Genomic DNA, 17,579 nt, shown 5'->3' on the forward strand with positions numbered 1-17,579 from the left:
ATCAGGAAGCAGGAGAGAGGCAGCGTGGACGTACACACACAAACACAAAGTGGGATCAGATGAAGTCCTGGGTTAGTTGCTGCACATCACCTTTTTAAACACAAACATGGCAGCAGACTTTGTACGACTTGAGCTTAAAAATATACCACACGCCAAACTCAAACCTTCAGCTTTACTCATCGACTGTAAAAGAATCGGCTTCATTCGCTCAGTCTGGAAAGTGAAGCCAACGCTGTAGTGTCTGAAACCTGTATTCTCCTCACTGGCCACCAGGGGAAGACGCCACTTGTTGTAAAAATAAGGGGTGAGGGTATGACGTGTTTGTGTTCTTAATCACTAGTTTCTTATAAAACAGTATTTTAACGTATTCACTTTGTACGTTTACATGCTCAATTTAATCAAACTAAGGCTATAGTCCGACTAAGACGATTTGCAGAGTCCGAGTATGCGTGCGAGAGGAGAAAAAAAATTAATGTGTTGGCCATGTACATGTGACTGTATCTCTCTAAGCTAATGCATATTGAATCAGTTTTCTGTTGACCTTAATTATGGTACAAATTCGACCATGGCTCTTGTGAAAGATGCCGCCGCCTGTATGATTACCGAGTCCAACTCCAGTCGGACTAAGTGTCGGACTAAGTACATGCAGGAGTAATCGGACTACGAATCGCATTATCCAAGTATCTTCGTCCGACTAAGACTAGCTCGATTTTAGCCGGTTTGTTGTCTTAGTCTGACTAAAATCAGACTTTTAAGTGTCCAATTCAAAACATGCAAACTCCTTGCTCTTGTTCGGACACAGATCTTTTTGCTGCAAGGCAACAGTGCTAGCCGCTCCTCCTCCGTGTGGTCTACGATGTACTTTTTCGAAATGATATTACCCTGTCCCCCCTTTGTGCTGATGTTGTTGACAGAATTAGCTGCCAACAAATTTTATTGTCAATAATTTTGGCGAGTGACTCATCTGACTTCCGACCCATCTCTGCTGAGAGTGACCAACTTTGATGCCTCAGCTGTGTCCGCAGATTTTTTTCCCATTTCAATCTCGTTGATGCACACGTGTCATTTTTCTCAGAATGATTAAAAAAGATTTTATCCAGGTTTGTTTGAGCAGCAACAAAAGCGGCCACTGTTCGGTTATTACTGGATCATCATTTTTGCTAAGTAGCCTTATTCATAAAGAATGAGCTTATAAGCACAGGAATATTTATCTTTTTGAAATTCTTTGAAACAGGGAACAGGGAACACACACACTGTCTAATTTGCATTCATTCATTTATCATGTTGGTACTAGACCTTCATTTCTGATGACATATGCAGCTTTCTCTTGGAAGAGATGTGCAAAGTATTTGTTTGTTTATTATTTTTTTTCTTTTCAAAGAAGAAGAAAGGCACATTTTGATTTCCTGGCTTTTACAGATCAGACATAGACTGGACCTTAACTCATGAAGAAATCATTCAATATCTCTAGGATGGTGAATTATACAGAGATGGGTTCAAATGGTTATACTATCAGTTTTGCTTCTTTTTAACCAATTCGCGACAAATCGTGTGGGTTTTTATGTTACGTACATCCAACCATCGCATAAACCATCCCGCTGCACTTTGGAGATATGAATCTTTAATGCATTTCTCCCAGCTCGGGGCATCCATTTGTTTCCATTCATTTACATACAATATTAAAGTCTATTAGAAGCTCCATGGAACTTGTTTGAGCAGTGTGATCCATTACGGTGAACATCACATTCTAACTTTTTTTTCTTTCTTTTTGGCCAAAACTACATCACTTTGTGCCGAAGCTATTTAACTCTGTGTAACTTTTCCCAAGTACCTAATGAGATAGATGGACACAGTTGCACGAGTGGAGAGCTCAGTTATAAAGTCAGTGCATCAACTCGTTATCTGTTTTACAGCAACATCTACCTTGAGTTTGCGAAAATGTTTGTGCGGCTCGAGCAGGGGGGAAAAAAATCCTGAAGTGCAAACTTTATTGTTGTGTCCATGTACAATGAGGGCCATAATTCACAGGTGGCACCTGTAGTGCTGTGGGTTTACGGCCGACTGCAGCTTTATTGACTGTTCCATCATTATGTGGGGGCCCGTTTGGGTCGAATAAACCTGGACTGGGCAAAAATGTCCTTCTGTAAAGTTAATTTCCCCTTCTTTCACAAGGAAAGGGGAAAGAAACATTTAAATGTTTTGAGTTCTGCTAAAAGAGTTTGAAAGAAATATTTGTTTTTCAGCCAATATACACTACCGTTCAAAAGTTTGGGGTCACCTATACACATTTTTTTCCATTAAAAGTCACTTTTTATTCTTCAAAAGAGTTGTAAAATTCATAGAAAATATAGTCAAGACATTTACAAGATTAGAAATAATGATTTTTATTCAAAATTATTATTTTGCCCAGATTTCAAGGGTTTTCTAATCATCCAATAGTCTTCTAACGTGATTAGCAAACACAATGTACCATTAGAACACTGGAAATGGGCCTCTATACACCTATGTACATATTCCATTAAAAACCCGACGTTTGCAGCTAGAATAGTCGTTTACCACATTAACAATGTCTAGAGCAGGGGTCTCAAACTGGCGGCCCGGGGACCACATGCAGCCCCCCCAATCGATTACTTGCGGCCCCCCATTTAATATCATGTTATAATGAAAACATGGCCCACAACCAACCTCACCGTCTTTTAAACACAGTGTGTAGCTGAGGCAGAGCTTTCAGCGAGGTGATAGAATATAATATATGTTTGCTAGCAATGTTTTTTAACAGTGGTCATAATTATCCCATTATTAAATGTATCATTAAATGTGCCGTTTTAATTACAGTTGTCCATACTATTTTTAATGTAATTTAAAATAAATGTCTGTTGGGTTTTTTTTTTCCCATTTTTTGTTCTCTAGGCCGGCCCCCTCTCGACCACAATAGATGCGCATAGGCCCCCAGGTCATATGAGTTTGAGACCCCTGGTATAGAGTGTATTTCTGATCAATTTAATGTTATATTTATTGAAAAAAATAAAGTGCTTTTCCTACAAAAATAAGGACATTTCTAAGTGACCCCCAAACCTTTGAATGGTAGTGTACTACAACAATCCTCTGGCCTCTGCTGGTCATATTGGCAAGTGCAAGTGTGGAAGCACAAACCAAGTCTTGCTCATGCCTCTCCCTGTAACAACACTCTGACCAATCAGTGGCCAACAGTCTGACAATGTCAAAGCAGGTACAAAGGAACCAGGTAGCATCGCTCATGGAAACAGGAAAATAGCCGCGTTGTACCGCGTTGGTGGATAAAGGAGCTAAAAACTATAGTGACAGTTTCAATACCTTTATCCACACGTCTTTTCACAGGCGCGTCTCACACACGTGTCCCCTGTGTGCAGTGTGAACACTCTAATCTGTTAACATGAGCGCCAACGTTCAAAACATGACAGAACACAAACGCAGCATGTCGGCTGTGAACCAGGCCTGAAGATGACTTTCCACCAAGCAACACAAAGACTCTGATCTGACTTGTAGTGTGAATAACACGATGTTTGGAACTATCCCATTGTCTGTTACATACATTTTTTATAAACATTGAACCTGCTGCTTAATTTTTAAGCGTCAGGGGAATAAAAAGTGCAGATTGATGTGAAAGCGCGGGAGTATAAATGACAGCAATCTGGTACCTTTGATGTGTCGTCATCCAGGTCGCTTAGCGGTTAACGCTCTTATGACCATCGTGATATTCAGACTGTCTGGATTTATCTATATTTAATGGCTGAATAATTTTCAAAAAATGTTCAATGAGTGAGTTCTTCTTTTCTGCCACTTTTTACAAGATAACTCTAACTCTCACAAAAATCTGGCAGTTATTCAACCGTTTAGGAATTACTGCACTGAGAAGATGTCGTCACAAACGTGTGAGGCGCTGGTTGAATCTCGTCTGTGATTGGACGGTCGTTCCACTGAAGTCCTTAGGGCAGGGCTATTCGACTAAAATTTCTGGAGGGCCAACTTTTTCGGAAGGCTGTCCAGCCAGTGGGCCGGTCAACCCCTGTACTACTACTATTGTGTTGAATGTACAGTAAAATAAATAGATACAAATGTTATAGATTATTTCGCACTTATTTATTGAAATGGCTGCTAGTTTTGCGCTAAAAAGGTAAGTAACAAAACCACCAACATTCAGGTACAGTATAGTGCAAAAAGGTTACAGTTACAGTACAACATTTGGGTATAACAGTCATAACTGGCTCTTACTAAATTAGAGGTAACAATATCAACAACATTAAGGTGCAATGGCCACCTTAATGGCCTGTACTAGTATTTGCCCAAAAGGGACGTAAAAGTAAAGTATCGCAAAGTGTCACAAAGTGCCAGAAATAGGCGAAGCTACGGTTTTATTGGCTTTTTAATAATACATTCATGGGTTAATGGGCTGCGGGCTGGTCCAAATTGCTTGAAGGGCCTGATCTGGCCCCCGGGCCTTAAGTTGAATAGCCTTGCCTTAGGGGCTACCGTAATGACCGTAAATACCGTAAAGTACAAGGGTGCAGTTAAAGCTCTAGTTCTCTGCTTTCCGGCATCCATCCATCCATTTTCTACTACTTTATCCTCCACATGAGGGTTGCGGAGGTGCTGTGCCAATCTCGCCAGGTACATCCTGGACAGATGGGCCAGTCCATAGGTTTTGAATTTTCTGGATATCGCAAACAGTCTAGGTGTTATGGTAATGAGCTGTACGTCTGCCAAATCCTTTGACTACAGGATGGTTACAGAAGGGTTAAAGCAATGTACGATGGTGTGGTCGACAGGTTAAACTCCCACATTAGACTTTTACGCATGCATATTTATATTAATTAGGGTTCGAGTTAGGTTGGGCGTTATTATTATTATTGTTATTATTATTTTTCCCACGAGGAAATCGCGTTTTTATATTATTGGAATATATTGGAAGTGGGCGGGGCTAAAGACTGACGCAAAAAAGTGCTAGTAGGTCATCTCCTGTCGGGTTTTAACGTACATGAACGAAACTTGGTACACACGTTCATTAGGTTGGGCCGTAAATAATGAATAATGAAATAACGTGTCCTTTGAATCCTACAGGAAGGCCGCCATTTTGGATTGAACGCGAAAACGGAGGCGTTTTTTGGCTAATTTGCAGCAATGCTACAAAATCTATCTAACTTTAACTTGGACTGCCTAACCCTAACCGCGCTAACACGTGTGCGTAGTTCAGTTGAAAAATACCCGACCACGTGCGCTAAAAACATAGCTATGGATCGTATGCGATGGTTGGCCAAGACGCCCCATAGTAAGGTGTCAGTTGGACGACGGGTCTCTACAGTTGCTGTCTTTTGTCAACCCAGGTGTCGAAGCGTTCCTGGGCTATTGAGTCTGTGAGGCCGCAAATGAATAATTAAGTGACTGCTGTTGTTATCACTCGAGTCACTATTTCAATTAAAACGTCCACATTTCCTACATAATTGCATCTAATAGTTCGCAGACGCCATGTGGAGTGTGTACAATAATTTACAATTCCCCCGTTGCGAGGAGTTGATCTTCTACAAATTGCCGCGGCCGACACTCGGGACTCTCTGCTGCTCTTTGTTCACAGATTGATTCCGACGTTGTCGCCGTTGGCGTCGATTCGGGGCGCGGAATTGAGAGCTTGTTGACATGCTCAAGGTTAGAAGCAGTGGTAGCTTTTGTGCGAACAGGTGCAGTGAATCATTCTGCCGTTCCTTGCTTCTCTGCGCGGAGACTCTCCTACTGTGACTGTTTAATTAGTCACCATCCTGTGTGTGTGGTGTTTGTGTGTGTGTGTCCCTCTGTGACAAACTGTTGCCAAAGAAACACATCCAAAGCAAAGCTCAGATGTCTTGGTGCCGAGGGGGGGGGGGGGTGGCTCGAAAGAGGTCCGCCGGTGATTGAATTGTTTACGGCTCTGTTCTCTTTTTCACTTTTCTGACGGGGGGTCATTGGTGTCCACTCGGCTCTTCCTTTGGCGTTAATCTGACATGACTAATGGTGCTCAGTGCTTCTAAATGATGCTGTGAATATCACAAGGATTGATCACAGGCTTTATTAACTGTACAGCGCTCCAACTGAACACACTCGTAGTGTATATATAAGGTGTCTTGACATTTCCAGACTCTGTTTTGTCTCTTATTTGTGGCGCTCTTATTTATTTCGCTGACACTTTTATTTTCCTCAGTCCGGTAAAACTCTTAGATTCTTGCAGCGTCTTCACTGAAACCCATATTTACGCTTCTGTTTAGCGATGATGAAACACAGTGTTATTGCATCGATCCAAGACGACGGAATTTAATTTTTAATTTATCTTTTTTTTGGGGGGGCCCTCACTCTACTCAAGGTCGCTCATTTTCACATGGCTCACATGAATGCACAAGCTCATAATGTAATGTGATGCTAATGTAATGAATCTGAGACGGTGTAAATTAATCATGGAGAAAGTTGAAGCGGCAACGACTCGCGGATGCCAATTCCCCTTTGGTCAGAGCTTAAAATAAAAAATAAAAAAACGCCATCAGCATCAGTTCACAGGCACAAGTTGTGACTTTCCTCCTCGGCACAGATCTGCCGCACAGATGTCTTAACGCGGCACTTTCCGTTACGTCATCAGGGGATCTAATGATTTGTTTAGTGCAAACCAAACTGAGAATATCTTCTTTGTGTTTCTTAACATGTAATATTACTTCAAATGTGCCAGTTCTGTTGTCGTACACGTATGTAAGACAAAAGTTGGGCTTTAGTTGCTTTGATTTGTTATCAGTACAGCAAATGCTTAAAAAAGGCTGTGTTAGATATAATGCTAAACCAGATGTTAGATGCCATTTGTCACTGTCGCTAAAGTGCAGTTACTTCCTGTTACCGCCATTGTTTTACGACAATAAAAACTCCTACCTTTATCCCTAATGTGTATTTTTTTTAAAGGAATTATTACTAAAACTAAATATAACACTGACGTAAACAGAAAGTAGCCTGAATTTGCACATTCATAGAACAAATCAGGTTTCTGCCACAGATCGGTTAGCGGCAGCTGTTAGCGTTTAGCATTCACGGTCATAAATGTAAACCCTTATTTATATCCACTAAGAAATCAGAAGAACTAAGTCACAGCATCTATTTCACTCTATTATACACTATCTAATTATATTAAATCTATCTAAAACTAAATATAACACTGACGTAAACAGGAAGTAGCCTGAAATTGCACATTCATAGAACAAATCAGGTTAGCAGATAGCGGTAGCTGTTAGCGTTTAGCATTCAAAAGTCAAAAATGTATACTGTTATTTATATTTACTATAAAATCAGGAGAATAAAAAAAATCCACTTACTTGTGTCCCAACTGTGACACTAATATTAACATACACCATATAACACACATTATTGATGCATGGCCACAGATTTCACCTCCCGCCTTCTGTACATTTATATTTATACACTGTTTTCTTTTCTTTTTTTTACCTCCACCTGTGAACCGTTCCACAGATTTGCCCCCACAGACCAATCTACACATACTTTCTAACAGCAGAAACATGTAAAAGCGCACGGCGTTAACGTGATTAAAGTGCTGTACATGTGCGTACAGCGAGCAGGATGGAGACGGATGCAACCGAGTTAACAGCATGGCAGTGACATCATGAATATGCAAATGACTATTTGTCATGTGACATTTTGGGCAGGTTTTGGGCCGCTTCCCATCGCTGGTGTCGTACAACTTTCTCCAAAACGGCCTCCGTTCACATCGTAAATGTGTGAACAAAGAGCTCGACCGTGTGGGATAAATCCCAAAGATTTGGATTATCAGCTATGATATTATATTCACTGAAGTTAGAAGTGGTTAGAAGTCCATTTTCTAGTACTTTACCAACACTGACTTCGCCACAGTGTCCGTAAAAACGCTCCTGGGAGCCGAGTAGTCGCTCTCATTGCTTCCACAATGAAATAAAAACAGGTTTCAACCACGTGACTTGTTGAAACTAATCAAATCTAAGCCTGTGATATCATTCGAATATGTGTTCTGCTTTTTTCTCGCCCTTTAACACACGTTTTCAGCTCGAAACTGTAGATTATACTTACTCTGCACCAAAGTCCACAGAGAAAATCAGTGAATTTACATCACAGCACACAGGAGTTGTTAATCCACTGCTGCCTCCATCCGTAATTTAAACTGTGTCATGTTGTGACTTCTGTGTAGGTTATCCTGCATTTGGATTTAAACTAGTGCTGGGCGCGTTAACGTGTTAATGGCGTCAACGTTAACGCACGATGCGTCTCCATGACGACTGATCGGAAAAAAGACGCGCGTAACGTCAAGTTTACGTGATTCCAGATTGTTAAAATGAGTCTCTAAAGTAACGCTAAACTTTAAAAAACAGAGGCACACATACGCAGTACACAGGTACGCTATTTATTTGTAGCGCTGCTCTTTTCGTTAAATAAACAGACCGATTCAGTTCAACTGTAGACGCGCTAAACCGGTGCTAAAAGGAGCTAATGCAGCTAACTGAGCTAACTGGTAAACGGTGCCTGGACTCCGGTGTCGCGGTACGCAAACATGACGTCACACGCGTATTTTTCCGGTCAGTTGTCATGGAAACGCATCATGCGTTAACGTGCGTTAACCTGTTGCCCAGCACTAATTTAAACAGATGACACACATCTACCGAACGAGGCAGCTGTCGCGCAACAACTCCTCTTACCCTGCGAGCTAAAAAAATCAAATTTTCTCTATGGAATTTGGTATGGGAGAGTGCATTGACACTATAATATAACACTGACGTAAACAGGAAGTAGCCTTAATTTGCATATTTATAGAACAAATCAGGTTAGCAGATAGTGGCAGCGGTTAGCGTTTAGCATTCACCGTCAAAAATGTAAACCCTTAGGTATATTTACTAAACAAAATCATGAGAACTAAGTCACACCATTTGTCTAATTCTGTTATATCTAATTCTATTAAATCTATCTAAAACTAAATATAAGATTGACGTGAACAGGAAGTAGTCTTAATTTGCACATTTTCTCTATGGAATTTGGTTTGGGAGCGTGAGCGGTTTTCATAAAAGAGACAAACGTTTAGTCGTCTTAAGTAGTGCCGGCACAGGCTGTGACGGCCAATTTCAAACAGATTAAGTGGGAAATGTACTTCCTGAATCAGAGCGGTTCTAAAAGTGGGCGTGGCCACTGTTCGGCTCTAAACCTAGTCTTTAGTCTTCGTCCCCGCCTCTTCGTTTAGCCGTCACATCCACCTTGATTGCGAGGGAGCAATCGCACATGTGCCTCACCGAGAAAACGAGAAGATTCAGTAATCTTTAAAATCAGTGATTGTCTTAACGTCATTAATCTTCAACTGTCATCTCCCCCCCCCCCCCTCTTTGTCTTCTTCTTCTTCTTCTTCTCTGTCTCTCTCAGGTCTACATCCCCTGCAGAACAGCCATTGTCCTGGCCAACGAGGAGATAGATTACTGTTATTAGAGGATGATCGTCTCCACAGAGACAGCCAGCGAGAAAGGATTCTAACCCCGACCGAGTGTTAACAATCACCTCCATCTCAAAGTGTCAACCTTGCATGCTACCCGAAACCCACTTTTTGTGTTTGAGACTTCTTCTAAATGGGTTAGAAAAAGAAAAAAAACAGAAAAAACAGAAAAAGAAGAAGCATTGTGTGCTTTCAAACACCATCTGCAACATTAGATGCTGCGTAACCCCATTTACCACAGATTGGTCCATTTGGAAAGCGTCCAGAATAACCAGCAGCGAGATGCTAAAAGTCCAAACCCTGCTGAGTCCGTCCTGCAACAGCCAGCAGCCATTTACAGGCTTCGTTGAATCTGGTGGCGTCACCTGACGCGCGAGGGAGTAAGCCGCAGCAGACGTGATGATATTTTCAAATTGTTAGGACAAGCCGTTTTTTTTTGTTTTTCATTCGATTATTTTTTGTATGTAAATGCAAATAACCTAAGAAAGCAATTTATAGTTTCACCAGCACTTGACAGGCAACATGTGTAATCCATATTAATTCATTCATGTTCAGGGGTGGGGGACAGGAAATGTCCATAAATATTGTAATTTGCACATTAGGCTGCTTTAAAATTATTACACGTTGATTGTGTGTCTTAAAACAATAGCATTTGAGTTCATGCAGCTACGACGAGCGTTGATACGTGATATTTGTGGCTCAGTTGTTGTGATAAATTTTGTGTCGTAGCGCGCGCACATGACACGTGAACACTGTGTTTCCACTTTGCATAAAGTGATGTTTAGTTTTTTTTTTCCCCCGCAAAACGATAATCACGTGAAGTCGTCGTTTGTTGTTTGTCGGTTTCTGCGAAGAAAAATGAATAAACGGATGCCAGTTATTTAACACATTTTGTGTGGGAGGAGACGGTTTTACACACACACACACATGAAGAGATGCTGTGACTTTTGTGCACTGTGTTAATCAGATTTTCTCAGATTCCTCGGGGGGGGGGGCTTAAATCTCCCGATGTGGACCTCGTCCAATTAGCTCGGTCTCAACACACTCGATGATTGAGGATCACAAAGAACTCTGTGACAGGCCTATTGATTAAGTCGTCAAGTTAAATGTACTTACGGAGTACAGTTGACCATCACATCCAAAGAGCTACCACAAAAAAAAGGCAGTTTAAAAAGACAATAAAAGCAACGAGAGCGTTTAACGACGGTTTGAGGGCCTCGCTGCTGCAAATGACGGCGCCCTCCTGTGGTTCAAGCCTGTATCTGCGGACAAACCCCTGAGTTCTGAGCGGTCGTCAGATCTGCGTGGGTGCAAAAGGTTAGAGAGTTGTTTGTTGTTTTTTACTTGTCCTGTCCCGGAGACTTCTGCAGACAGTTTGGTTGACTGGATGCCTTATGGTGTCGGACACTTTACTGTGCACAGGAGGGAGTCTGACACACACACACAGACACACACATATACACCACCCTCCTGTTGTAAGGTCGGTATTTTCATTCATTCATTTATTTATTCATTTTCTCTATCTCTGGTATTGAAAGAAGGTTGTGGAGGTTGAGGTTGACGGGCAAACAGACAAGGGAGACGGGTGATATAGAGAGTACAGAGGACAAACACAACGTAATAGAGAGGTAAGGAAAGAGAAGAGTTGGCATAAAACAAACAATAGACTCATAAAAAAAAATCTTGAACAGCCGCCAGGAAACATGAACAGGAATTGAACTCTGTGTGTTTGTGTTGTCGATGTCTTTGTGAAGTTAAAACTGGGAACCATATGGAACCATATGAGGTTCTTCGGCTTGTCCTCATAGGAGAACCCTTTTGGAGGGTTCCAGGTAGAACCCTTTTAAAACCCTTTATTCAGGGAAGAGGTTTAAAAGGGTTCTCTGGATCAAAATGGTTCTTACTGGAACCATTAATGTTCCCAAGAACCCTTGGAAAACCCTTTCTTTGGGAAAGGGTTTTTCAGAAGCAAATGGTTCCAGGTAGAACCTCAGCCCTTGTAGAAGGACCCTTTTGGAACCCTTATTTCCAAGAGTGTAGTGTAGTAAAAAGTTTGGGTGGCAGATCATTTTTTACTGTATTGCTTAAAATCCTCTTCAGACCCCGATCATGACTAATTCATTAATGCATTATCACAAAAATGAACCTGTAGAGCGGACAGTCCTCTTAAAAACACTATACAAACCTATATTGAACAGCCCCAAAGGAAATCATTGGCATTGTGATGCGTCACTCAAACCCCTCTCCCCCCTATGCACGTATAATTCTTTGTGCGCTAATGCCCAGAAGACAACGCCAGAGCTAATGCTAGCTCGCTAAAAATCCAACGAGACAGTTTCAGCAACGTTACAACACAAGAGCTGCCAACAACGGGTGTTTGTCGCAAACTTTTTTTGGGGGGGGAAAGCTACTGCAGAGCGATCCAAGACCAGAGTGAACATCCTGTGATCGATGCTACGTAGGAACGGCGGTGACGACTGCACGCCCAGAAAATGACGGCAAAGTGATGACATGGTGGCGACGACTGTTTCAACTGCACAGGTGGGTTCACTTTGTGATCTTTTTTTTAGAAGTATTTGTTGTTTTTCGGGCGTCACGTATCAAGTCTCCAAAACGGGGTCGTACCTATGTTCCCCGGGTCCTATGTTCCCCGTTATTTCCCAAAAAAGGTCCGATGTTCCCCTGTCACATACAAAGTGGGGAACATAGGACCCGGGGGAACATAGGTACATAGGTACGGCCCGCTCCAAAACGTTAGCATCGTGCGGTGATCGCGAATCTGTGTTCCTGTTTTCTGGAGGCGTGGCTTCGTGGGGAAAAGGGGCTTGGAGAGTTTTTCCAGGATCTCCAAACCCTACCTTTAAGGTTAGGGTAAGGGGCTAAGCACTGCATTATGTCTACGATGTGTCCTCTCTAAGATATAAAAACAGGTTTGTGTGTGTGTGATCACATCAGAGAGAGAGTTTGTTGGGAAAATGGTAAAATCCTAAACTTCACTCCTAATATAAAAGGGGCTTTGCACATCAATAATTTAGAGATTACCAGGAAAACAAACATAAAAAAAAATCACAGACTAAGATGAAACAGGTGGAGTCAGCATCTTAAGTGCTGGTGCTGAGTCATTAAAACATTTTTTTTTTTTTTAAATAACCTGGTCACAGCAACGCTGAAGAAGAAAGGACGGTTTAAACTTCTTCACATCACTTCAGGACGATGTCACAGACTCTCTTTGAGGATTTGTTTAAAGTTCCTGTCCCAGCTCTTTGCTGACTGGAATATTCTCAATGTCACTCTTGATGTCAGAAGCTGGCAGTGACTTGATAGAGGTTTGAAAAATATGAACAAACACCTGGTGTTTAAAGGCCTCAAGACGAGAACTGTGAACTGTCCTTATATCAACATGTACTGCCCCAAAAATACTTAACCACAATATGTTCTGTATTACATTGAAGTGAAGCTACTAAAGGTGGTGCTTTGCGTACTGATCGATAACGGTGGGTCAAAATATCGATTTGGTGATATGTCGTCGTCCTATACCGATACGGTAACCCGCTAAAGTAAACATTCCCTGTCAGTTTCACTCGTCGGGCGTCACTACGACATCACGTATCAAGTGATATTATCGATGTAAGTTTTCTCGCGATATATTGAGTTGTATCGTGATATTATTGGTATCGTGGACTGCGTATCGTATCGTGTCGCGATTCTCACCCAGGCGCTCTAAAGTAAACATTCACTGCCAGTGTCACTCGTCGGGTGTCACTACGACGTCACGTATCAAGTGATATTATCGCTGTACGTTTTCTCACAATATATTGCGTTGTATCGTGATATTATTGGTATCGTAGACCGAAGTAAACGTTCCCTGCCTGTTTCACTCATCGGCGTCACTACAACATCAGGTATCAAGTGATATTATCGCTGTACAATTGTCTTGAGATATATTGAGTTGTATCATGATATTATTGGTATCGTGGACCGTGTATCGTATCGTATCGTGTCGTGATTCTCACCCAGGCGCTCTAAAATAAACATTCCCTGCCAGTTTCACTCGTCTGGCGTCACTACGACATCATGTATCAAGTGATATTATTGCTGTACGATTGTTGAGATATATTGAGTTGTATCGTGATATTATTGGTATCGTAAAGACCAAAATAAACATTCCCTGCCAGTTTCACTCATTGGGCGTCACTACGACATCACGTATTAAGTGATATTATCAATGTATGTTTTCTCGCGATATATTGAGTTGTATCGTGATATTATTGGTATTGTGTATCGTGTATCATATCGTATCGTGTCGCGATTCTCACCCAGACGCTCTAAAGTAAACATTCCCTGCCAGTGTCACTCTTCGGGTGTCACTACGACGTCACGTATCAAGTGATATTATCGCTGTACGTTTTCTCGCGATATATTGAGTTGTATCGTGATATTATTGGTATCACGGAGTGCGTATCGTATCGTGTCGCGATTCTCACCCAGGCGCTATAAAGTAAACATTCACTGCCAGTTTCACTCGTCGGATGTCACTACCACATCACGTATCAAGTGATATTATCGATGTACGATTTCTCGCGATATATTGAGTTGTATCGTGATATTATTGGTATCGTGGACCGTGTATCGTATTGTGTCGTATCGTGTCGCGATTCTCACCCAGGCGCTCAAAAGTAAACATTCCCTGCCAGTGTCACTCGTCGGGCGTCACTACGACATCACGTATCAAGTGATATTATCGCTGTACGTTTTCTCGCGTTATATTCAGTTGTATCGTGATATTATTGGTATCGTAGACCGTGTATCGTGTCGTGAAAAGTAAAGTAAACAGTCGCTGCCAGTTTCACTCGCCGGGCGTCACTACTTCATGTCTCCACATGGTGGCGTTGCTCTAATGGATGGGGGGAAAACTTCTGTGAAAGTTACCTGGCTGAAGAAGAGGGAGTTTAAGATACGATAAATGTGGAGAAAGCTACGTTTAGAGATGCTACATCCACGTTCAATACTTAGAGACGTAGAGAAATCCCGCACTTTTAACTTATCACGTTAGTGCGTTTGTTTTCTTCAGTTAGACGGATATCGCGATGTATCACTGTTTCACGATATATTGATGATCACAGAATCGTTGTATCGTGATATTATTGGTATATCATGAACCATGTATTGTGATTCTATCGTGATCAGTATCGTAAAGTTAGCATCAGTTCTTGTTGAACTGAAACTAATATTTACATCATCCAAACGTCTTGGTTTATTTCCAGTTGCTTTGGAGGAAAAAAATGATAAAAACATCTACTGTGTGCTGAATTCAGAGTCCTGTCATAAATAATAAAGTCCGGTTCTGAAAACGGAAACACTCAATCAATCACTAGTTTCTCCTTTTCTTTTCTTTTTTTATTTCTTTACTTTCGGCTTCTCCCTCTCTAGGGGTCGCCACAGCGGATCATCCACAGATTTGACTTGGCATAGATTATTTACACCGGATGCCCCTTCTGACGCAACCCTCCCATTTATCCAGGCTTGGGATTGGCATTAGGAGTTCACCCGATGTGGTTCCCTCTGTGGTTCAGGTCAACACTTTCCCATTATACAGTTATACAGCACTACTCGGCCTGACTCCTTTTTTGGCTTTTCCATTAGGGTTAGTTTTTGTCTGTTTTGTACTTTTGTTAATCCTCATAGAGACTTTTCTTCTCTGCATTTAACCCAGACTATAATACAGACCTTCCTAGAATTAGGAGTAATGGGGGTGGGGTACCCCAGCCCTTTTTGGCCTGGAAACAAGAGAATAACACTTCTAAAACAGCTATGATTTGGATTAAAACAGTTTTCAAACAGCTTCAATTGGGATTAAAGGTTTTTAAACAGCTTTGTATTAAAACAGTTGTACAACTGCTACAATTGGGATTAAAACAGTTCTAAAAATGGCTTTGATTTGGATTGAAACAGTTTTAAAACAGTTTTAATTGGGATTAAAATAGTTCTTGAATAGCTTTGGTTTGGATTTAAACAGCTTTAGTTGGTTTTAAAGGCTTTAAAGGTTTTTAAACGTCTTTGATTTGGATTAAAAAACAGCTTCAATTGGGATTAAAACAGTTTTTAAACAGCTTTGATTAAAAACAATTGTAACTGCTACACTTGGGATTAAAACCATTTTGATTTGGGTTCAAAGACTTTTAGAACTGCTTCAACTGGGATTAGAATAGTTCTTGAACAGCTTTGATTAGGATTTAAACAGTTTTCAAACAGCTTCAATTGGGATGAAAACAGTTTTAAAACTCCTTCAATTGGGATTAAAGCAGTTTTTAAAAAGCTTTGATTAAAACAATAGTAACTGCTACAATTGGGATTATAACCATTTTTATTTGGATTCAAAGAGTTTTAGAACTGCTTCAACTGGGATTGAATAGTTATTGAACAGCTTTGATTTGGATTTAAACAGTTTTCCAATAGCTTCAATTGGGATTAAAACCGTTTTAAAACAACTACCACTGGGATTAAAACAGATCTAAAACATGTATCAAAGCAAACACTGCTGTGAGTAAAACAAGGGCTGATTATTCCAGTTATAAACTAATGTTTTGAATCATTACCATGGATACAATCACTCTGCTTTCACACCTACTGAATTAGTGCAGATTGTGGTTATTGATCATTGTAACATATGGCAGGTTCTGATCTTCCTCAGGTTCTGATCTTCCTCAGGTTCTGATCTTCCTCAGGTTCTGATCTTCCTCAGGTTCTGATCTTCCTCTGCAGCTAAGAGGCAAAAAAACAAAAAAACACATTTATATTCAGGAAGAGTCTCCTGTGTTTAGCCAAAAGTATCTTGAACATGTCATTTCTATTCTCACAAATGCTTTTCTCTCCGCCTCTGGAAAAAAAGATCGCTCTGCATAAATTTCAAGCTCTGAGGTTTGCAAGAAAGAAGCCAAGTGTTTAATCATCGCTCATCAGATCAATGTCCCTGTCAGATTACGTCTGCCAAAATAAATGCTCTGCTTTTGTTCTCCAAAGTACGAGTGATGCCTCGCACACAGCAACTGTTGCATCGTAAATCTCTCCGATTCTTTTTTAGTTTTGTTAATAATGCGGCGTTAGAGCATCAATCCTCAGGAAACCTGAAATCACAACCTGTCAGAAAATAAACAACGAGCTTCACGTCGTCTGAATCTTTTTTTTGTTTAAACTGTTTACACCGTGGACACCGTGTTTACAATGTGACTTTACAACAAGATTATTTTATTCAACTGTTTTGAAACAGCTTCAACTGGGATTACAACAGTTTAAAACACTTTCAACTGGGATTAAAACTGTTCTACAATTGGGATTAGAACAGTTGTAAAACAGCTTTGATTTGGATTGAAACAGTTTTAGAACAGTTTCAATTGGGATTAAAACAGATCTAAAACTGCTTCAATTGGGATTGAAATAGTTCTAAAACAGCTTTGATTTGGATTAAAACAGTTTCTATTGGGATTCAAACGGATCTAAAACTGCTTCAATTGGGATTAAAATAGTTCTAAACTGGCTCTGAATTGGTTTGAAACAGCTTCAACTGGGATTACAACAGTTTAAAACACTTTCAAATGGTATTAAAACTGTTTTGAAACGGCTTCAACAGGGATTAAAACTGTTCTACAATTGGGTTTAGAACACTTCTAAAACAGCTTTGATTTGGATTGAAGAAGTTTTCAAACTGCTTCAATTGGGATTGAAATAGTTCTGAAACAGCGTTGATTTGGATTAAAACAGTTTTAGAACAGTTTCAATTGGGAATAAAACAGATCTAAAACTGCTTCAATTGGGATTGAAATAGTTCTGAAACAGCTTTGATTTGGATTAAAACAGTTTTAGAACAGTTTCAATTGGGATTCAAGTGGATCTAAAACTGCTTCAATTGGGATTAAAATAGTTGTAAACTGGCTTTGAATTGGTTTGAAACCGCTTTTAAGAAGTAAATGTTGCATATAAAGATGGATTTTAAAGATTATTATCTCTTTAAAACCTTTAATTTGTGTACTTCATTCATGTCAGTGTGTCTCTCTGGGGGGAAAATAAACATTCCCACTCA

General features: G+C 40.6%; 1 protein-coding gene across 1 annotated transcript in view; it reads left to right on the top strand.

The window, feature by feature from the left end:
* Positions 1-10,391, top strand: part of gbe1b (glucan (1,4-alpha-), branching enzyme 1b) — a 144,307-nt gene extending 133,916 nt beyond the window's left edge. Inside the window, exon 16 of the mRNA XM_083886192.1 lies at positions 9,436-10,391. Coding sequence (XP_083742318.1) covers positions 9,436-9,498 — 63 coding nt within the window. The 3' untranslated portion in view covers positions 9,499-10,391. The remainder of the gene's footprint in view (positions 1-9,435) is intronic.
* The last annotated feature ends 7,188 nt before the right edge of the window (positions 10,392-17,579 follow it).

This window comes from Microchirus variegatus, assembly GCF_963457635.1.
Source record: "Microchirus variegatus genome assembly, chromosome: 3".
Lineage (NCBI taxonomy): Eukaryota > Metazoa > Chordata > Actinopteri > Pleuronectiformes > Soleidae > Microchirus > Microchirus variegatus.